Source organism: Eleutherodactylus coqui, chromosome 2 (assembly GCF_035609145.1).
Source record: "Eleutherodactylus coqui strain aEleCoq1 chromosome 2, aEleCoq1.hap1, whole genome shotgun sequence".
In the NCBI taxonomy this organism is placed as follows: Eukaryota; Metazoa; Chordata; class Amphibia; order Anura; family Eleutherodactylidae; genus Eleutherodactylus; species Eleutherodactylus coqui.
Genome location: NC_089838.1, coordinates 245,160,281 through 245,183,734, shown reverse-complemented (window position 1 = coordinate 245,183,734; position 23,454 = coordinate 245,160,281). Strand labels below are relative to the sequence as shown.

Here is a 23,454-nt window from a genome sequence, read left to right as displayed (position 1 = left end):
TATAAATAGAAATAATAACACAGTACTCGGAGAAATATGACATTTTAGACTGTGTTTTCCTGTCCTCTCCCTGCAGAGTTCTGTATGATTTCATCTGTACGGTTACTTGCTGTAGTCTGTTTGCTTCACTTGCTTCCTCATCTATTTATATGTTTGACAGGAAACAAAGGGGCCGTAGTTGCTCGCGTGCATAAACTTTTCCAGGCTGAAAATGGTGAACATTTTAACGTGTCTTTGGCCAGCGAGTGGGTCCAGGGTAAGTGTCAACATAGCCAACCTGTCCGAGTGTTTAGGAACAACACAGGATTTCCCTGCAGAGATGTCATGGCTCATTGATAATAATTTGACAATTTTCTGTCTGACAAATCTGGTGCGCATTTCAAGTCAGTAAAACCACAATTTTAACATAAACTTCCTATATTTGCTTTTTTTTTGTGCTCCATTGGCTGATTGCTGTTGAGGTTAAAGCTGTCTTGTTTGAAACACATGGGTCATTTATTTAGGAACCTCTGGATATCTGCAGAAAGGCCAGGCAGTCATGCAGTTCCTTCAGACAGGACTGCAGATGAAAAATGTATGAGCTTCTAGATGTCAGGCACAGACCTCCCTTTTAACTCACTTGCTCTATTTGCTGATCTTGGCTCACGGAGGTTTTGGCCTTAGTTAGACGACAACAGCACATGCACTGTCCTAATTTCATTATGGCAGCAATTTATTGCATAACCTGAAAATGTCACTTACTATTTTTGATTGAGAAAAAAATCCGTGTTTTCCTTGGCTTCAGGACTCCTTTTCTAATTAATATCCCTGAATATAAGACTGAACATTAATCTGGATAAAGACGAGGCTTTACATAATCCATCTCATTATACTATACTACTGATTCTGGAACTTGTGGCTTGTGACATAATACACCTAGCCCGTCACCTAATGATGCATAGACTATGATGACAGATATAAAGCTCTTTAACAGATGTATATTTTTCATGACCTCGTAAAACCTATTCTCAAATACCTTAACAGTATATTTTCATCTGTATTATGGATATAAAGCTGAGGATATTTGGCCATAAAAAAAGAGCATTGTGTTTTTTTTTAATACACTAAAATACAACATATAAAGTAACAAATGTTCTAGCGTTAAAATCACACCAACTACCGATATGTGATTTCTGCATCCAGCCATAGAAATTAGATATCTTGCATTCAGCTGACACTCATATATATCCAAGTTAAGATCATCTGCGGGTGCATTTTAGTAGGAAAAAGGATCGGACGTGTTGAAAATTTGCATGGGCAATCGTTCTTTCCACTAGTGTTTGCTGCTCGGTGACTTGCTGATCTCACAATGTGTTTTATTTATTTATTTTTTTATACTTTGAACACTTATTCAACAGCGCTGTACCTTACTTGATGTCCCCCATTGAGGCTCACAATCGGAGTTCACCTATAAGTATGTTTTTGGAGTGTAGGGAAAAACCCATGCAAACATGTGGAGAACCTACAAACTTTATGCAGATGTTGCCCTTAGTGGGATTTGCACCCAGAATCCCAGCATTGCAATAGGATCAGGATTCCCTGCCTAATCTTTGACCTAATCTTCCAATGCCTCCCCACTTGTAATCTTTAATCCTCACAAGACCTCCTTCTGTGCTTTCCTCTTGTCTGCTTCTCACACAACCACATCCAAGACTACTCCCATGTGACCTCCATACTCTGAAACTCGTTGTTTCAACACATCAGACTCTCCACCACCTTCAACCAAACCTAAAAAAAATCACCTCTTTAGAAAAGCCTAAAACGTACAACAAGCTCTACTGCCACCACACGACAATATGAGCAACTTCTACCTTCACCTGATGTCTATGTCCACCTCCTCCTGTAGATTTCTAGCCCTCACGGGCAGGGTCCTCTTTCCCTCTGCACCAGTGTGTAACTCTTCAGTTCAAGTTTATTGTACTTTGTACTTGCTTTTGTTATCTTATGTTCTGTACATAAACCCCATTTTCATATTACAGCACCCTGACATTAGCCCTTTCCAATCCAATTTGTATTCTGGTGTTCCAAGAAGTTTACTCTTTTTCTGCTGTTATACAACGGCGCTATCTGTTGCTTAAAGCCAGTACTGCATGAGGTGACACGTTGGATAGGTTCCGACAGCAGAAAGGATGGCAATATACAGTAAGAGAACCCGACGGACGTCTTCAAACATCAGAGCTGTACAGCCTTAAATCATAATGTCTTTAGACGTCAGACAGTAGATTGGAAAGGGTTAATGGCACTTCAAAATAAAAAATAATAATCGCATGTCATTGTGTTTCTGTGTGATATTTCACACTGCATAGGATCTGAGTGTACTCTTTTGTATCAGGTGGGGGCTGGCTTTGAACCTCCCTTCTCTAGGTACCAGGTCCAGGGTGTGACAGCAACCTGGACTCCAGAAGCACCACGGCATATAGTTACTACAACTTCAAGTCTCACAATCAGTCCTGTTTTATTATGGAACAGTAGGCTGTATACATTTATATTCAGCTTTCTTGTCTACTTCTAAAGACCTCCTTGTAATATAACTCAGTTATATGTGAGACGTACAGCTGTTTTCTATGTGCCACTATCTATATTTTAGTGTTGTCATGCTCCTGGAAATCCTTTTGACATGCTGTCGTGCCATCACCTCAGTTGTCTGCTATATTTCTTGCAGAAGTAATCTAGCTTGCATGCAATGATTGTTTCATTGTCTATATTCCAGATGTGGAGTGGACACAGTGGTTTGACAAATATGAAAGTACTCAGCACAGAGACTGGGAAAAGTTGTCTGAATTGCAGGCTGTCAATCCAGGAAAAATCTGCACCAATCCCATTGATATCCAGGTATTGATAGTATATATTTAAGTGATACATGCAACATGTCATTAAATACAAGTGAGAAATTATGTATAAGCTAATGACTGAAGAAATCTGGATTTACATTATGCTTCATCCATAGTTCTGTTTTTGACATAAAGCAGTTTTATCGTTTGATAAAAATATGGCAGAAATAAAACAACATCCTAAAAAAGGTAGTTTGTGTTGACAGTGAGTGTAGTATGTATGGATGCCCAGTCGTCTTGGAAAATTAAAGCTTGTCTCTTATATTCCAGCCTTTAAATAATATTTTAGGAGATAAAGGGGGTGTATTTATACCAAAAACACAAAGAGGGTCAGAGTGAGGGTCCTTTCAATATGATTGACTGATTTAGAAATTAGATCATGTATCTGTCATGGATACTAAAACATCTGATATCTTAGGCTACCTTAATAAATCCATTTCCTCTCTGCTCCTGCTCTAAATTTTGAGTTTCCGTCTCACATGTCAAAAACAGCATTCAGATGAAAACCTGGATGGAACGACTGCTTTTAATGTGTGAAACGGAGACCACTTTGGTGTCCATTTCACAAGGTTTCTGACCCTCTTAGTCTATTTAGAAGGATAGAAAAACACAATGGATGGCACATTTCTATACTGCCAACATGGACAGAAACCTTTTAAAATGGAGACCAGAGTGGTCTCCATTTCACACATTGAAGGCTCGTTTTTATGAATGTTCATGGATTCAGTCTCAATGTCATTTTTGACACACGAGATGGGAACCAAAGTTGGAGAACGTGGCAGAAAGGAGAGACCGATGTGAAGATGGCTTTAGATGAATAGGAAATACCAAGGGCTAGCCAGCTCCATGGAACCAGTTGATCAGTTAAACATGCCAGGACCTACTGAGAGCTAGCAGACAACTCCTTACCGATTCTTATTCTTTTCAATGTTTACAATGACATGACCTATATCCAGTCCCATTTTACATTTGGACAATGTTAAATAGCAGTTCTATAACTGAAAAACAAATAAATAAAGAATTTGAAAAAAAATAAAATAAACACGCTAGGACTCTGCTCCAAACGAGGTGTAACAATCCAAGAAGGAAAAATGTCCAGTGTGGATAAGGAGCATAAAATGTCAAGCTATATCAAAGTATTTAAAAGCAAGCCAACGCATAGCCCCTATCAATGACAGCTAACGACCGTAGCTACCTACTCAATATTGGAGTATCAGTTGTTAGGTTCCTGCAGATTAAAGCTAGAAGAAGCAGATGCATTAAATGTATTTTGTGAATTGCTTAGGTATCATTTTGCTGTCTGTCTCTGTAGTTAACCAAACAACAGGTTTGACACCCAAGACCACTAGCTTCTCATTACTGACCATGAATACAACCACATGCCACATATACAATTACAACCTTTTCTGTGATCACAGTTGGCATCTTAAGCTCATTTTGAACTTCTCAGTTTGTTACAAAAGGTATAATGAAGCCTGTAATGCAGACCGCCCTGCCGAGAGAGCAGAAACTTCTACCTTCACTTCCCACTAGGTAGGGGATTAGGTAGAATGTCATCAAAGCACCCTACAGGGAAAGGATTTGTGATATTGTTTCATTTAACAACAGGGGAGCAAAATACCAGCTTACATTATAAATTATCAGACAAAGGCCACATTGTGAGTGATTGAAAAAGCCAACATATACATTGTGTAGTTAACAAAAATATTTTGTTGGAATACATTAAACCAGGTCAATTGATTAGTAAATAGGGCTCTAGAGCATACCTAGTGGTGAATTGTGGAACACACATTTTATGTGCACATTTTACATACCTCAGATTTTGAGAATGTTCAGAAAAATTACATATATGTGTGTGGATGATATCAGCTGATTTACTTTTATAAGTCATTTAGTTTAGTGCTTCTTTATTGATGGTTTTAAACAGTAGCGTTTGGTGGGCAAAGCAAGTACATTTTGGGGAATCTGCAAATGTCGATCTCATCTGCAGCAAACTGCATAATTTTATGGTTTACATACTAATATGGATGTAGGTTACACAATGTAACAGCCTGAAGTGTACATATTTTGTAATATGGAGGGTGCTATAATGCTACATGTGCATCTGAGAGGGGCTAGCAAATACATGGGGAAGCAGGGAGCTGTGGTTCATCTGTGTTACTGGGTGCAGGGTCTTGTCTGCTAATCTAGAAATCAATGTAAGCAGACTTGTCCTTACAGTCAAAATGACACAAGAATACAGTGGCCAAATGAATCTCGCTGTGCTCCCACTTATTCTGCAGCTGCTATTAGTGGCAGCATTGAATATAACCTATGTTATTTAAGGCTTGGGTTCACACCTGCATTATAACTTTAAAGGGGTTGTCCCGCGGCAGCAAGTGGGTCTATACACTTCTGTATGGCCATAATAATGCACTTTGTAATGTACATTGTGCATTAATTATGAGCCATACAGAAGTTATAAAAAGTTTTTCACTTACCTGCTCCGCTGCTGGCGTCCTCGTTCCCATGGTTGCCGTCTAATTTTCGCCGTCTAAAATGGTCTAATGGCCAAATTAGACGCGCTTGCGCAGTCCGGGTCTTCTGCTTTCTTCAATGGGGCTCCGTGTAGCTCCGTGTAGCTCCGCCCAGTCACGTGCCGATTCCAGCCAATCAGGAGGCTGGAATCGGCAATGGACCGTACAGAAGAGCTGCGGTCCACGGAGGAAGAGGATCCCGGCGGCCATCTTCAGCCGGTAAGTATAGAAGTCACCGGAGCGCGGGGATTAAGGTAAGCGCTGAGCGGTTTTTTTTTTAAGTCCCTGCATCGGGGTTGTTTTGCGCCGAACGGGGGGGGGGGGGGGTTGAAAAAAAAACAACCCGTTTCGGCGCGGGACAACCCCTTTAAGTCATAATTCCATCTCTCTGTTTTATTTTTAAAGCCGAAAAATTAAACTAGAAATAATTTTTTTTTACTTTTTCCTTATTGATTTCAGTGGCTTTTCAAGAAAATTGAAAGCGAACAGAAAGCTTTCAATATGCTTCCATTGTATTAGGTTTCTGTTTTTAACTGAACAAATAGCGTTGCAGATTGCGCTATTTGTTTGATAAAAGAACGGGAAACCTAACGGAACTGAAGCAAACTGAAAGCTTCCCGTTTTCTTTCAGTGCTTTTGAAAACCCGCTGAAATCCATAGGAAAAAATCAGAAATGTTTATTTGTGCTTTAATTCCATTTCTCTGCTCAATAAACGGAACAGAGTGACGAAATTATGACTTAAAGTAATAAAACAGGTGTGAACATAGGCCTGCCCGTATATTCCAAAGAATGAGCAGTTCATGTGCTCACACCTTGTATTCTTTATCCTGATTGGTCCTCTGTTAACATTGTATACTGAACATTTGATATTGCTGTAATCTGCATTCTTTTGCTTACAGGTCACTACAGTTGATGGGACCAGTATACCAACACAGGTTTTCTACAAAGGCGGCCATGATTATAGGTTTGAATGCCGCCAGAATAATCAGGTTCATTCTCGGTGCCCAAACTACAAAGTCCGTTTCCTTTGTGGAAAGCCAGGTAATTATCTACATAGTAAAATTCACTCTTTCTTTTACTGTCACTGAAAATTACTGCATTTATTCATCCACATGAGGCCAGGAAAGTAGTGTATCTTCCTGGCCATCAGGGACACTTTTCTTTATACACCATCAACAACAAGCCACCAAATACTACATAAGTCACAAAGTTTATCTATCAGCTTACTGTTGCTCCAGTTCCTCGCAGGTACCTAAAAAATAACAAACTGAGATACAGAGCCACAGACAGAAAATAAACTGTTCTCACCCACTTCCTCTCTGGAGAACCCATTGCCCTTCAGACCCATGTACAGATGCACCAACTCCGCAGGTAGCATATCCACCACTGAGGACCTCACCCCATTTTACTTCATATCCAATATATTCTTGCATCATCTTAGGGCTCATGCCATTAATGGAGCAGGATATGCACGTGGCTTTACGCCACAGGAATTCAGCAGGGATAAACAAAAATGTCCCCGCTGGCAAACACGCTTTTTTTTAGCATTTTGTCTGCGGTCTCCATTTATACTATATTAATGGAGACCTCCCGCCGTGGAAAAATGCAGTAAAATTGAACATGCCGCAATTTTTTCCCCGCATCGTAAATCCACAGCAGCTGTGGGCATTAGCCCTTCGATTCGATATATGTTTTTATCTCAGTCCATCTCCACTTTTATAGAAAAAGCGTTAAAATAACAGTTTTTCTAAATATGATAGTATAAAGAAAGTAAGTTTGGTTTTTTTTAAAAAAACTACATTTTTAGTGGTGGAAAAACTTGCTTTCCTGCCACAAGTTTTTTCTACATGCTGTGGCCAGATATTAGCTCTACAGACATTAGAGCTAACATCTAGTGCATTTTTGATGGCCTTTTTTCATCTGTCATATGTTTTTTGCGTCAATAGCATTGGCATTGACATTTTTTTTGAGCCCTTACATAGGCTTGTCAGTAGGACATGAAAAATAGGCGCTTTAAAAACACACTACCTCCAAAACACATGTGAAAAACACATGTACCATTTAAATAAATGCTGGCTTTTTTATATGCATTTTATTTGGGGGGGGGGGGGGGTTAGAACGCCTACAAATAGAGTTTGTGAAGAAAGTGTTAAAATTACATTGGAGCCGGAATGGGTTAACCAAATGTATTTCGAAAAATATTTTTCATTAAAATTGGCATTTATTCACAATTGTCAACTGCATCATCCCTGCCACATGTTAAAAGTAAAATATGTTTTTTTCCTTTTCAAAATTAATTTGTTACGGGTGTTAAAAAATCCCACATGGAATTCAATGTCCGTGTTTCTATTCAAGATGAGTATTCTGTTCCATTTTTTTATGTAACAGCAAGGCACGTGCCCAGTTTATTCCCATGTTTCTCTAATATAACTATTGACCTTTCCTGGAATATTTCATATTAGATTGTGAGCTCCTTGTGTATATAATATTACAATCTATAGTCATAAGTAAACATATTCACTCTGATATTAAACATGTCTAGTATGCTGATTTTCTAAAGAATGTATCTTGAAGTACCAGATTACAAATAACTCATCACATTGAAATTTAGGAATGTGCTTTTATTATGTAAATATTATAAATATCGTCTACTCAAGGGTAATTTCCACAGAAATATAACTTTAATATCATCCTGCACTGAGCAGGGAGTTGGATCAGATGAACCTGGATGTCCCTTCCAACTCTACCATTCTATGATTCTAATAGAAACTCTAAATATGCTCCCTTGACCCGATATTCTCATGAGTGTCTTGTACGAGAACTAGAGCAATTTTAAAGTTTATCAGTCAAGTAGGAATGCAAATTACTGATGAAATAATCCTCCACAGCACCACTTATTGGAAAGTAACCACCCTATGAATCAATATCTGACCTTTTAACAGGCTCTGCCACATGACTAGGAATGTAAATCATACACATGTACATATGGCTGTTTTGGGGTCCTTGCGCCTCATCAGTGCACAATAGGCTGCTGGTTGGCTAAGTGAGAGGCCATGAATGTGAGTTCTCAGTCAAGTAGTAAAAAGAGTATAACTCTGGGTCATAGTAAATAAGCAAATTATCATCAGAAGAAGTAGAGGGCAGCTTCTGAAGTATGGTTTCAAAAAAGTAATAGCAGCAAAAGCAGGTGCCTTTTCTTTTCTTTGGAAGGTACCTTCTGCTTTTTCTAATGATCTATATGGTTGGATAATCAGGATTATACCCACAGAGGTGGCATGTATTCATGCTTTTCATACATTTGGAGTACTGTTCAGCTTTCTTTATAAAAAGGCAAATTATCCTATTCTCGTATTCTATGTTTTACAGTGAAGCCAAGACTGACAGTGACTGTTAATACCAACGTGAACAGCACCATTCTGCATCTGGCAGACAATGCCAGGTCTTGGAGAGCTGGAGATATCATTGTGGTAACCAGTACAGACTATAGCATGTACCAAGCAGAAGAATTCAAAGTACTTCCCTGCAGAGCTTGTGCTCCTAATCAAGTCAAAGTGCAAGGTAAGAAATATCTTTGTAGATATTTTTTAACATTGCTCATAGTTTTAACATTGCTCATCAGTTAATTTTATTTATCAACCCTATGCATATAAGTCAATCTACAGTTTCACCACCATCCTAAAAATCAAGCAAAGTCTCTGCTGCTCTTCCTCATTTGAGCACAGGGTGGTGGAAAATCTCTGCAACCCACAATAATGGTGGTGATGAGAAGTTTTCCACAGATAGTATAGTTCTCATCACTTGGAACTTTTAAAGCTAGCTCTAGACACACATGAACCTGTGCCAGGGCTTACGGGGCTTGATGTGAGTAAACATTCTCTATAGTCGACGAGCCAAAGGTGGGGAAGTCAATGGGTCCACCATGATTCTACTATCCAAAACCTGCGTATTCCTGGAGTCAGCCCTGGGAATATTGTTCATATGCAAATATTCATACTAGGCTCCAACCAGTGGAGAACATCTTGAATGGTTGAAACTGATCATATTGGTAGAGTTTGCTGTTATAACTGTAGTTTAATATATCACAAAGAGGACAAGTGAGAATTCCAGAATCTCCAGTTGAGACTCAAAACTTTATATACACTACAATTTGAGTGATCTATTCTTACATGCATATCATATAAATGTTATTATAAAAAATAAGTGACAAACAGCCACTAAACAGAAAAGTATACAGTAAGACACAGGAGCCAATGTATCAAATAGTTTAATCCTGATATATTTATGGCATTGTATTACATTTTCCAAGTTAATAAAACACCCATGTGGCATCAATGGAGTCATCGAAGGAGAATACCTTCCATTTAATTCAGTGAGAAATGGCAAATGACCTCTCCAAAACTTACTTTTCCCAAAGTATATTTTTATGTACAGATAAGCACTATTGCTCTGATTTTCTTGCAGTGATAACATCAGTCCGCCTATTCTTATCAGCCTGACAGTTCTATGCTGTTTCTTTATGCTAGCATATTTATTGTTGTTTATCACCATCTTGAGAGACCTCACTGCATTTCTGGTCATTTCCTGTAGAAAGATGGGGAGATCTGATAAGTAGTGGAACATTCCTCTCCATTTACTACCTCACCTTTATCTTCTGTATCTAGACTGTGGGGGGGTATTGGCCTTTGTGGAAAGTTGTATCAGGATAATTGTATCCACCCGATGTGACTTGCATTGCTTTGCCAAGGGAAAGGTTGGCCACTTTTCAAAGAAAATAAAAGCGGTCAGGAAAGTGTAACAGAGAAGGAATAAAAAGCAAGCAGTGCAGCAAAAGGCAAAGTTCACTCAGAGGGGCATAAACTTTCAGTGTATGAGGGGTCAGGGAACAAGCAAAGCAACACATTAACATTATCTTGTGCTTCAATATTTTTATTAGTATTTTCATACCTTATTACAATTTTTGACAATTCATATATTACACATGAAATTTCTTAAAAGGGAGCATTATTGCAACAAATTATATATATATATATATATATATATATATATATATATATATACATATATAGTGTGTATATCTGCACACATATATTTTAACTAAACATTATAAATATATATTCATGATTTACCTAATGCTAAAAATTGTAGAGCTCTATAGATAGTTTACTTTCAATTCAGGCACTGCTAATCCATAGTAGCAGGTCAGGTTTAATGGAAGAGTAATGTGTTTATACATTGGGACGGATCTCCCTTCACTTTCCCTAAAGGGATGGAAACATATACATATGTGACAGCTACAAAGAAGCTTTTCAGTATAAGAGTGGCTCATATTTCACTGTGATGTGAATCAGTGCTAGAGCTGTTCCTGCTACTTTTTAAACATCTGTATGTTTCCATTTGAAGCTTATTTTGTCTGATTTATGGTACATATACAGATCGTGCTCTACTGTCCGCTCTAATCTGATAAGCATGATCTTTTGCTGGTGGGGATTACGTGTCAAGACAGTTCAGTGCTCCCTCGCTTCACTTGCACATAACATGGTTTTACCTGAGGCTAATCTCTTCATCTCATAAGAATTCCTTATACACCATAAAATTAGAGCACAAACTGTTTGCTAGAGATGTATAACATCTGCAAGTAAGCAGAAAATGACAAGTTAGTTTCTGACGAGAGTATATATGGTCTTAGGAATCAGAGACCGTATAGTTAGACAATAGCTTGAGATCAGTGGTGGATAAGCAACAGATCAAGATCTGCACATAAACCTCAGAGCAAGGACTAGTAGATCGCAGTGTGGAAGACTGGAACCTCATAGGTCTGTCACATCCTTGTCTGAAGAGTTCTCATTGGCATACCCTATGGGAACTTTTGAGTATGGACAAATGCTACTATTAATATAGATGGACAGTTTAGACACAACGATTTGTAACTAAATGCTTCCAAGGGTTCAACAGAGCAGAGATGCACAGCCTGTGGACCAGATGCAGCCTACAATGCCATTCTTTGTGACCCCCAACCATCTGGTCATAGATGTGCTTATCTGTGTCTGCTGGCTGTTCACAAGTATTTTCCCTGTCGAAGAGGAGTGGCACATACCGTGGAGGGATGGGTAAGTACTGATGGTCCTCTTTGTGGCCATTTCTGAAACCTTCATATATTGGCAGAATAGGTTCACCTGACTTGACTCCTATGTGGCCCTTTAGAAAAGGGTAGCTGAGGTCATGCATGAGTTTAACATCATTGTGGTTTAATCGCAGGTGTGTATGGGGGAGAAAGGGACCTCCATCCTCCCAATACAATACTTGGAAGTCCTGGAAGTGGAACCTGCACCTATTAGACATTTATGGCATATATTTTCACATGCCATAAATGTCTAAGATGATAATACCCCATTAAGCTTTATTGTGACCCTTGGGAAGGGTTCAGTCTGGCCATGTGGCCCTTGGACCAGAAAAGGCTGTAATTGATGAAATAGTATGTGGTCTCCTAAATGGTCTATGGAGGCTAACACTGGAGTCGCTTAACACCTAAGGGTGCATTCAGATAGCGTGGTTTACACGCTGCTACAGCATCGTGTAAACCGCACTTCTATAGAAACCAATAGGTTGCTATGGAAGCGCTCACACAGAGCTTTTTTACCAACACAGAATCTGCGCTGGTTAAAAAAGATAGGACAGTAAGTGCCGACCCGCCTGTCAGCTCCGTGCTGAGGCACTGTCCATGGTGCTGACCACAGGACCATGTGGGAGCCACGGCAGCATTTTTTTTGCAGCACGGACTTGTGAACATCACTGCAGGGGTGCTGGAATCCTATTGCTTTCAATGGGGCCACCGGCAGCGGTGGCCCCATTGAAATCAATGAGAGAGCCTCGTGATCCTCTGCCACAGCTGTCACAGCTGTGGCATGGGATTCTTTATTCCCCACAGGGATTAAGAAATCCTCTGCCACAGCTGTCACATCTGTGACAGCTGTGGCAGGGTATTCTTCACCCCCCACAGGGAGTTATCTTGTCACCGAACACTGTGACAGTGCTGTCACAATGTTCAGTGACAAGGGGACTCCCCGCGGCGAATATTGACATGCACCACGGACCTATGGTGCTATCTTTTAAAAGTGCACGCGTGTGCACGCCTGTAGAACACAGACATGTGAACACACCATAGGGAACCAATGGTTCTAATAGATGCATGGTTTTGTGCGGACCTATGTACACACATGCATACGTTCGTGTTAAAGCACCCTTAATGACGCAGCCCTCTTTTTCCCTTTTAAAAAATCATAATTCCTACATTTATCCATCAATGTAGATGTCTGAGGGCTTGTTTTTTGCAGGATGAGTTGTATTTTTCAATGGTACCTAAGTGGAGTAAAATGTAAAAAAATGACATTCCCCCATCTTTCGTTGTGTCTTGTTTCTACGGCGCACAAACTGCAACAAAAATGACATGATAACTTTATTTTATGGGTTAGTATGATTACCACGATACCGAACATCCAGTTTCTTTTTCGCTGTACTACTTTTATTTTTTTTCAAAGAAATTTCCTTTTTTAAAATTATTTTCTGCCGCCATCTTCTGCACGCAATAACATTTTTATTTTTCGGTCGAACTGGTTAGGCGAAGGCTCATTTTTTGTGGGACATCTTGTAATTTGTGTTTGTTCCATTTTTGAATACATATGACTTTTTGATCGTTTTTTATAGCATTTTTTCTGGAAGACAAGGTGACCAAAAAGTGCATTTCTGGCGTTCTTTATTTTTTTTTCAAATGACGTTCACCGTGTGGGGTAAATTATGCACTACTTTGATAGATTGCACATTTATGGACTCAGCAATACCAAATATGTATTTTTGTTTTATTATTTAGATTCTTTTATTATAAATATGGCAAAAGTTTTTTTTTAATCTTTATTACTTATTTTAAATATTTGGTAACACTTTATTGTTCTGAGTTTTCTTTTTTTCTCATCCCCACAGGGCACATCAACCATGCCATAGCATTACATCATACTGTAATCGAGCAGACATTCTATCAAGCCACCCCACAGGGATGGCTTGATAGGCAATATCCTAAGATAGCCCTGGGGCCTTTGTGAAGGTCCCCCGCTGCCATGACACCTGCAAAGTTCCCTTGAATTGACAGCAGCATTTAAAAGGTTAATAGCACCAATCAGCCGCGCTGCTGATTGCAGCTATTGTCGGCAGGTGTCAGCTATAATAAACAACCAGTGCCCACGGCGTATGAAGAGACGTCGCTCCGCGATCTATCTTCATACATACCCCAACCCCGCAGGATGTAATTTTACGTCCTATAGCGGGAAGGGGTTAAAATACTCTAGTGGACTTTTTTAAAGATGTGTACCATTTTCAATGTGTAAAAAAAAACTGTGGTACGATGTTAGCCAGTAGAGCAAAATGTGATTGTTCCCAGCAAGAGAAACCAAATAATCTTTTGGATATGACACCTACTGGCTAACAAAAATACATGATGTTATAGTGAGCTTTCAAACTAACTTAGGGTTCATCCGCAGGCTGGCATATCTACAAGACTTTTTGGTTTCTCTTACTGAGAAGAATCATATTTTCAATGTGTATAATTCCACTTAGATGGTTTATCAATCTCTCCACGTTGTAATACTTACCAGCTCAGTTTTGGCAACTGTCTCACCTTGAGAAACAGAATCCTGGCAGGACATAAGCATCTACCTCAGACACCCCTCCACTGCTAAGTCCTGGCCATGTAGCTACTTAGCCCCACCTCTTGTGGTAGAAACTCATGGTATGATAAGCCCTGCCCATTACTGTCATGGCTGAACACTTGGAACATGTGTACTGCTGCCCCTGATAACTAGGAGTATGTATGTGTTACTCCACTCCTGCTGTCCTCTCTTCTGTTGTCTATAGGTAGATGAAAAGGAGTAACAGGTGACTGCAGGATCAGTAGTTAACACTGTTGCCTTGCATAACTGGGGTCCTAGGTTTAAATACAAGCAAAGGTGACAGCTGAATGGAGTTTTTATGGCCTCCCCATGTTTGCATGGGTTTCCTCTGGGTACTCTGGTTTCTTCACACTCTACAAAAACGTACTAGCAGGTGACTTTACATTGTGAGCCCCCATGGGAACAGAACCTAATTAGAGATGAGCGAGCATACTCGCTAAGGACAATTGCTCGATCGAGCATTGTCCTTAGCGAGTACCTGCCTGCTCGGAAAAAAAGGTTCGGCTGTCGGCGCAGGTGACAGGTGAATTGCGGCAGTGAGCAGGGGGGAGCTGGGGGGAAAGAGGGAGAGAGAGATCTCCCCTCCGTTCCTCCCCGCTCTCCCCGCCCGCCGCCGGCAGCCGAATCTTTTCTTTCGAGCGGGCAGCTACTCGCTAAGGGCAATGCTCGATCGAGTAATTGCCCTTAGCGAGTATGCTCGCTCATCTCTAAACCTAATATCAAGGATGTACAGAGCTGCACAATATGTATGCACTATATAAACAAGTAAAATAAAACAAATAGCCTCCTACCATGGAGGTCTGCATAAGAGCTGTCTGTATACATTGCATGATTATGTTTTAATCAGGGCTATTTGCAAAATTGCGTTTTTTTTAGTTGCAATAAAAATGTAGCCGTCAAAGTGTAATTAGCCTTCCATATTTCCATACTATGAATAATGAACTCGAAAACTGCAAATTCACCAATTCCTTATATATTTCTAGATCCATATACAGCGTTGTTCTGGCTATTGCAGCCAGGTTAGCGACCCCTAGCAGTCTGTGCTGCTAAGACAGGTTCTAGCAAACAGAGATGTCAGCAGCCAAGCTTTTTGTGTCAGGGCTTCATCATGATTGGAGTATGTTCTATCTTTAGTGCTAATCCTCCCACAAGTTTTTGAAAAATGCTTTCAATGACAAACAGAAATGACTCTATAATCACCACCAAGACAGATGTTGTGTACGTCTTATTTTTCTTTACTTTTTCAAGTAGGATGATTGCAAACAAATGGTTATGCCTTGCCATGCTGAAATAAGAGCAGTGCAAAGAGATTTAGCTGGATTTAAACATCTGGTTTATGGCTTTTGAGTTTTTTTAGACTAGGACATGAAGGCTGATACATGAACACAACTTGATATTAGTGGACTTGTTTAACTCCTTAGTGACTGACCTATTTTGGGCCCTAATGACTAAACAATTGTTTGCCTTGTTTCATCACCACAATCCAGGAGCCTTATTTTATTTTATTTTTGTCAACATAGCCGTATGAGAGCTTGTTTTTCTGGGGCAAGTGGTTTTTGTCAATAGCACTCATTTGGGGTGTATATAATATATTATATAACTTTTGATTTTTTTAGGAGGCATGGAGACCCCATGATGGATAAATCAATTTGTGTTTTGGGTTTTGATTATATTCTTTGGATCAATTATAATTACAATGACACGAAAGTAATATATCATTTATAGTTTTCTACTTTTGCACAAAAACACTTTTAGGCCCAATGCCCACGGACGTTTTTGCACTGCGGGATCCAGAGCGAGCATTCGCCTCCGGATCTCTCAGCAAATAATCCCAATAGGACATGCAATGAAAATGCTTTTCCATGCCCACGAGTGGAAATCAACTACGATTTTCTGCTTTCGGGGAAAAATTTCAGCATGTCCTGTTCTAGTGTGAGGCTCACACGGATGGCTTCCTTTGCAGTCAATGGAAGCCATCCGTCCCGCTGCGAATAGTGGTGGATCCGCGTCATCGCCGGCACAACTCTCTGCATGGCACAATCGCGGTGGCACGCCGACACATCTGCAGAGCAGATAGAGAAGACAACTGACAGGTACACGGGGGTCAATGATGGGGCACAGGGTCTGATTCCGCTGTGAGATTTCGCAGTCAGAATCTGACCCAACTGTGGGTATGAGGCCTTACAATTAAAAAATGTTTTTCTGTCATCAGAAGGGCGAGCTGTAGTTTTCATTGGTGCCATTTTGTGGTATTTATAACTCTTTTTTTTTTTAGATTTTTTATGAGATTCAACTTTATAGTTTTGGACATTATGATCCCGAAGATATAACTATTCTATATTGGTTTTTCCCCCATTAAAAAAGTGTTTTATAAAGAAAAATGCAAATTTTTTAAAAACTCAGTATTCAATAAAAAAAATTTAGGAAAAAAAGTTAAACAGGTTATTAAACTTTTCTTACAGTCCAATTAGGGAACTGAAGATGTGATTGTTTAATTGCTTGCACGTTATACTAAGTACTTATGTAGGTCAGTGTACTATGTGTATTGGTACATAGAAAGGTGGTCTATTAGTGATGACTGTTGTCTCAGTGATAATCGCTCTTGTGCTTTCACAACTGCCTGGTTACATAGGCCAATTGTTGTTTGATTTTTATGCCTGCAGAAACTGAACGATTATCTTTCAGTCCCGCAATCCAGCAAGAATCTAAATTATAATTGTTCATGTAAAAGGGACCTTAGGCTTCATGTCCATGGGGAAAATCAGGCCCGCCGCGGATTCTTAATGCAGAATCCCGCAGCGGGTCCCTCCTTTCCTGCGGACATGAGGCCTAAAAATAAGGATTAATTACCTGTCCGGACGCTGTGGATCTTGGCATGCCGGCAGCGTGCCGCGCGCCTGCGCCGTGCACTCTTTTTTTTTTAACTCCTGCTCTTCCACGCTCCTGCGCCAGAGAGCAGGAATTCAGCTGCGGGTGTGCCGCGGATCCGGACAGCTTCCATAGGCTTCAATAGAAGCCTGCGGGAGCCATCCTCGTGGGAGACCCGCACTTCAATGAAGCATGCTGCGGGTGTTTTCCCGCACACACAATCCGTGCCTCAGGGGAAAATGACATCCGCAGGTATTTAATTACCTGCGGGTGTCCAATGAATCCCTATGGGGCACAGATCACGCGTGCGGGTGATCCGCTGTGGATCTGTCACCGTGGAGATGAGGCCTTAGACCTTGCCTCTTGTAGGGCCTAAAAGACGACCATACATGGCAGATTCAGAGATTATTTAGTTACCCTTTGGCTGAATTGTGGTCATGACACAATGCCGTATCACATGACACTGCCTTCCACAACAGATACATTCCATTCCTGTTTCTACTACCTCTCCCAGGAAGCCACATGCATTGTTACTACTATCCCACCCCCAAACTGATATTAAATAATCCAGATAAGTATATATCAGTGCTGACAGCGCTGATGCAGTTCCTTCTCTGCTTGCATTTCCACATGTGCTGACATCTAGTGACCAAAGAGACTGAACTACAGACTAGTAAATCAACAGGCATCTTGTTTTACAGCCTACAGTGACCTATCTAATTATCTACTACTTAGGATGTTTTCACACTTGCGATCGCGATATTGCTGTGTTTTTTTTAACGCAGATGTCAATAGGACTTTGTAATGGTAAAAATGCATTGCACAAAAAAATTGCAAGTTTGTGCCTTGTGATTTTTGTGTGATGCGTTTTTAACATTAGAAAGTCCTATTGACATTTGCGTAAAAAAAAGATTGCAAGTCTGAAGGCACCCCTAGAGGGTTAATGACACAGCGACAGGTCTACTGTACTGCTGCAGACAAGACCATACACCTTAGATAGCTGTCAGCCGAGTGCTCACTCAGTCAGCAGCTATTCCTCCCAAACACCCCAATACACATGCATGCTCAGCTCGGCCAGGAGAGCACATGTTCTGAATTAATAAGAGGGGAATAAATTGATGCCAGACACCTATGTTGGTGGCATATATTTCTTAAGAACAAAGGATCAGGCATGATGAAAGCCAACATGCCCAATCCCTCTTTCTGTCGACATCTTCCATCTGGGGAGAGTCATTATACCCCCAAAATGAAGAGCGGCAGCAAATAATACAATGGAAAACACTGCAAGACTATTGAATCGAGGGAAAAAAGCTGAAATAACAAAGTGAAGACCATTAAAATTGTAAAGTTTCTTTTTCCAGAACCCCAGTGGCACCCCGTGGCTACTGGGGGTTATACTGTTCTTACTACTTTTCATAGTCTAACTACCTAACACTATTTAGTAAATTCTGGTGACATGTTTTTTGTGCAAAGACGTAATATATAAGGCAATATGATGAGAGATGTAAAGTGTTATTTTTCAAATACTTTGGGCATGCTGGGAGAAATGAATTTTCAAAGTGATATCTTAATCTGGTGATATTTAAGAAAAACATTAACCAAGTTCAAAAATATCCTGTCCTGGAATTTATCTACAGAAATGGTAATTTTGTCTACAGAAGGGTCAATTATCAACAGAAAGGTTAATTTTGTGTCATGCTACAATATTTCCTATACTTTTCGCTTTTCTTTTTATCGCCACAAACATCTGTTAGAATATCACAAAAAAAACTAAATTTAGTTTGACCTGGCTCTGTTCTTTATTACACACAGAGCAAAAAGTTTGGCACCTCTTCGTTATAACCCATCTCCACGCTCCATAACATCATGTTCAATCACTTGTCACTTAGCAATAAGAAACTTTAAAGAATAATATTTGTAATTATGTTATAAAAAGCCTGCGTGGGCTTTTGAAATCTTTATGCCATGAGTCAGGACCTGGATTACCAAAAACAAATCTAATCCACTGCTAATTGCATCTCAAACCTCTTTGGCAATTCTTGTGCATGCTCTTCACCCTGATGGGACACTTAGGACTGTAGAATACATGGAGAACTATTGCAGATATGTTGTTCTAACATGAGAGATGAAATAAAGTGATATTAAGTGGCCACTCACTTGTGTTAAGTAAATAGGTTTGAGGAGTTAGTAGAGAATGGAAATATTACATGTATTATTCCATTACGTTAATACTAGAAAAACATTATATAAGTCTATAGAACTATACATTTTATAACTGCTATTTTTTTTAGTTCTTTTTATTTTATAACATTTTCAATGAACATCTGAGCGATTAGCAGTAATATACAGGCCAAGGAGGTCTTATAATCCATCTACAACTGAAACTATTTACTTATAACTTGAACCACGAAGTGAACCAGGAAGCTAAATTAGTGTAAAAGAATACTTAGTTTAGGGGTAATTTACATTTTTGGGATGATGTTTGTGTATGTGTATTCATATATGATTATACTCTAATAGGAAATTCCTTTTTTTACAAACATAGGTCTGCAGTAGTTTATCACCTTTTATACACATATGTAGCATTGAAGTGATGTACAATTAGACCATCTAAAATTACTTTAATTTCTCCATGTGTAAACATAAACAGCAGTTGCGTCAAATCTGAGGCTGACTCTTCCTTTGCTTTCATGGCAATGTCGAACACATAATAAATGATTTAGAGCCACACTTGTTGTTATAATGGAAATAAAAATCAAAGTTATAGCCGAGTCATATGGCTCATACCCTATAACTGCCAGTGATATGATTTTTGGTGCTAGTACCAAGCTTCAGTACCACTGTAATATTCCTTGTGCTACTATTTCACTATAGCATTTGCAGTGACCAGCAGCTGAAGAGACACATGCAAGCAGCCCTAGAGCTACACGTGGTTCCCAAGCCACTAGTTGGGGAACACTGATTTTGTCATCAATGATTTTTGTGCTTATGTATGATAATGACCATTAGTGAGATTTAAAAGTTAGAAAACTAGCTAAAATTTGGTAATTATATTTATTTTACTTATTGATATATTTGCATTGTATGTTTTGTTGTGTTGGACTTTTTTGCCTAAGTGATATCAGGAAATGCAGCCATTTTGGTTGTTACTTTTGAATTGGGTTCTCAGAAAGTGAAGAACAGTGTCCCGGGCTGTCGGTCGCAACAACGTAGTGGCATGATGACCTCAACACAGGCCAAAGACCTGTTGTCTTGTTAAGCAGGTTAAGGGTAATGCACCATGTGCAGAATTCTGCTAGTGTTGTCTGCCTTTGCTGCATGGATGCATGCTGGATTAGCCATGCCTGGCAGTAGGCTAGAGGTGTGGTTTGCTATTCATTCAACCAGTGTTCAGGTACAGAGGGGCTATATATTCTCACCCCTCCTGGTGACCAGTGCTGCTTATTCCGTCCACAGTGGAGAAGTTTGGAGCTCTGATGTGCTGGGTGTTTCACAACCTGCAGATAAGTAGCTGCTGGTTCCTTTTCCGTTGTTTTTTTTGCTTTCTATTTCTGTTTTGCCTTGCGTGTCGGTGCATCTCTCCAGGGGTTCCTATAGGGATAATCAGGGTCTAGAAAGAAGACTGCTGGGCTGCCTTGCAGAGTGTTGTACTCTGGTGTCGCACGGGTCTAACTTCTGGGTTACGTACTTCGGTTGTGGTGCGCACTGTTCATCAGTGCAATAGTCGATCCACCACAGTCGTGGTTATCATCACCCTGCGTCCGGGTTGAGCTTAGTGCTCGTGTGCTGCACGGACGTGAAAAACAGTTGTCATTCTGACCCCATGCTCAGACAATAGCAAGATGTCAACTTATTAGAAAAGAGGAAGTCTGTCATAATTGCTGATTCCAGTTGTCTTTGTCAAGTAGAGCGTTGGATCACTGGTTATGGCATTGAACGTTACTGTGATTACTGATGGACAGTACGTTCTATGCTCCAACATATCAACTCTAGAGAACCTGATAAAATATACTTTAAATACCATATGTACATTGCAAATGATTCCCCCCATGTTCTGTCTTAATGTTGTACTTATGTGGCAAGAACATTTTGTCTTATATAAACAAGACACTTAAACACTTGCTGAGTCCTTGCAAAAATTCCTCACAGTACCCTCCGGTCAGCTTTATTTGTATAACTTAAGATAATATAGTGTTACTTCAGTGTAAGATTAGATTTTTTTCCAGCTTAGAATAACATTAAGGGAGGATAAGGAATGGCTTGTTAGAACTGGATGTTATTGAAATAGATAATGAACTTGCATTATGTAGCTTTTTCATTGGAGAGCAATACTCATCAGGAAACTGAGCCCATTTAGAACAATATACTCAGTCCGCATTGATGTTTAGGAGGGATGAACTTTTAAATATTATTCTATATGAGCTTTTAAACCAAAATTCCAAAAATGTTTTGCCAGATAATTTCAGTGGGGATGTATATAGTCTGAAGAGACTGGAGGTGTGCTTTTTCAGAAGCCATAAGACAACAGCAGAAGGAACCGAGTTTGTTGTGAAATCAAGCACAAATCTAAATGCAGAAGGACTGCTACATGTTATTGTTCTCTGTAAGAGATGTAAGCTAATTTTGTAGATAGGATACCTTTTAATGGCTAATAACAAAAATTATGTTACGGCAAGCTTTTGTGTCTACTTAGGTCATTTCTACAGGCTGTTATAGGCCTAAGTAGCCTCAAAAGCTTGCTTTAACATCATTTCTTTTTGTAAACTATTAAAAGGTATCATATAACATTTTGTTCTATTGGCTAACGCGGCATGAAACTTTTTTTTTTTTAATGAAATTTAGACTATTATGGTATTATAAAAGATTTTATAAATTTGGAGCACCAAGTTATTGGAGACTTCCAAGAATTTAGTGGCCAGAAACCTTGTGATTCAGTGTGGTGAATAATATAGATGTGTGGTGCATCCAGAATGTCTCAGAAAAAATAGAAACCCATCAGATATGACCAACCAAAAGCAAAGAAAGTAAAATTACTGTGAGCTGGTTAGATAAGTTAGCAATGTGACCAACAACTTAAGAATGAGCAGGAAAGAGCTGGTAAGGGTGGCAGAGACCTCAGAACATCATGAGGACCAATTTTCTTTTTATACCTCTGATTTTCCTTTACTAACTCAGTTTAACTCTGGCAGGAAAACAGATGGAAACTCTCTGCTCCTGGTATTCTCAGGCATGTGTTTTTTGAGGCTCCTAATTAAAGGCATTCTCAGCTGATTGGCAGTGTTTAAAGAAGTTACCCCAGAATTAACTTTTAGCACCTATTACATAGTAACATACTGTGAAAAAAGCCATATGTCCATCCAGTTCAGCCAATTACCCCCCAATGTTGATCCAGAGGAAGGCAAATATATATATATATCTACAGGATAAGTGATGAAAGTCTGATCTGGTGAGAGTCTCCCCACTGGGGCCACCACCAATCCTAACAGTATGGGTCCCGTGTCTCATGTGAGGTCACCTTTGATCAGACTTTTATCACCTCTCCTGTCAATAGGGGATAAAAGTCGATTCTGGGGTAACCCCTTTAATCAATGACTTTCTAAAGCTGCAAAATGTTGTATAGTAGGTGCAAAACAATGGTAAACCTTCTGCCATCTGCAAATATACATTTTTGTTATTTTCTTTTCTCTATATTTTTCTCCGTTCTGTTCTTTCTTTTTATACCTCTGGTTTTCCTTTACTAACTCAGTTTAACGCTGGCAGGAAGACTGATGGAAACTCTGTGCTCCTGGTATTGTCAGGCATGTGTTTTTTCAGGCTCTAAATTAAAGGCATTCCTTTTTTTAAAGAGATCATTAAAAGGGGCCTTTTTTTTGTTTTAGAATTAAATGTTCCAAAATATCTTTAGCATTGTAGGCTGAGCCAAATCTGCAAAGCTAGTTTATACATAGACAGCACACTGTGCATGTCTGGCATTTTTTCGAGTGATTACAGCTTAGCATGACCTGCATAATGGGTAAATGAAAAGCATGCAAGTAGGACAGTCGTTCTGTTCAGCTTCACTAACAGACAGCAGATTTAAAGTGAGGAACCGAAAAATTAATTTTATCTTAAACTCTTCCTGGAGGACTATTGTATGTAAAGTGGATGTAAAAGGATGGTAAATTGTTACTTGAGTTTGCTTTACATGAAATGTCATAGTCAGACCATACGCTATGTATATAAATGTTTAGAATCTCTAGATGTTGAAAAGGGACTCCAGTTGAAAGTCTCAATCTGTGTCTAAATGGGAACATTTACTAACTGGAAAAATGATTTTGTATATGTACGTCTGCTGTAAAACCATTCTCCTGGTATATCTATACAGTTGGCACATGTTGGCTAATTCCTTGGTACGTTTCCAGGATGTATAAACACGTTTCCCACATTTCTGAATTCTGCTACTCATCCAATTCTCCCATTTTCACTTTCTGCTTGCTGATTTT

General features: G+C 39.5%; 1 protein-coding gene across 4 annotated transcripts in view; it reads left to right on the top strand.

Moving 5' to 3' along the window:
• Positions 1-23,454, top strand: part of CEMIP (cell migration inducing hyaluronidase 1) — a 141,850-nt gene that overhangs the window by 80,695 nt on the left and 37,701 nt on the right. For all 4 annotated transcript variants that reach the window (XM_066592780.1, XM_066592782.1, XM_066592783.1 and 1 more), the window contains 4 exons: positions 161-256; positions 2,750-2,871; positions 6,287-6,428; positions 8,754-8,945. In XM_066592780.1, coding sequence (XP_066448877.1) covers positions 161-256; positions 2,750-2,871; positions 6,287-6,428; positions 8,754-8,945 — 552 coding nt within the window. The remainder of the gene's footprint in view (positions 1-160; positions 257-2,749; positions 2,872-6,286; positions 6,429-8,753; positions 8,946-23,454) is intronic.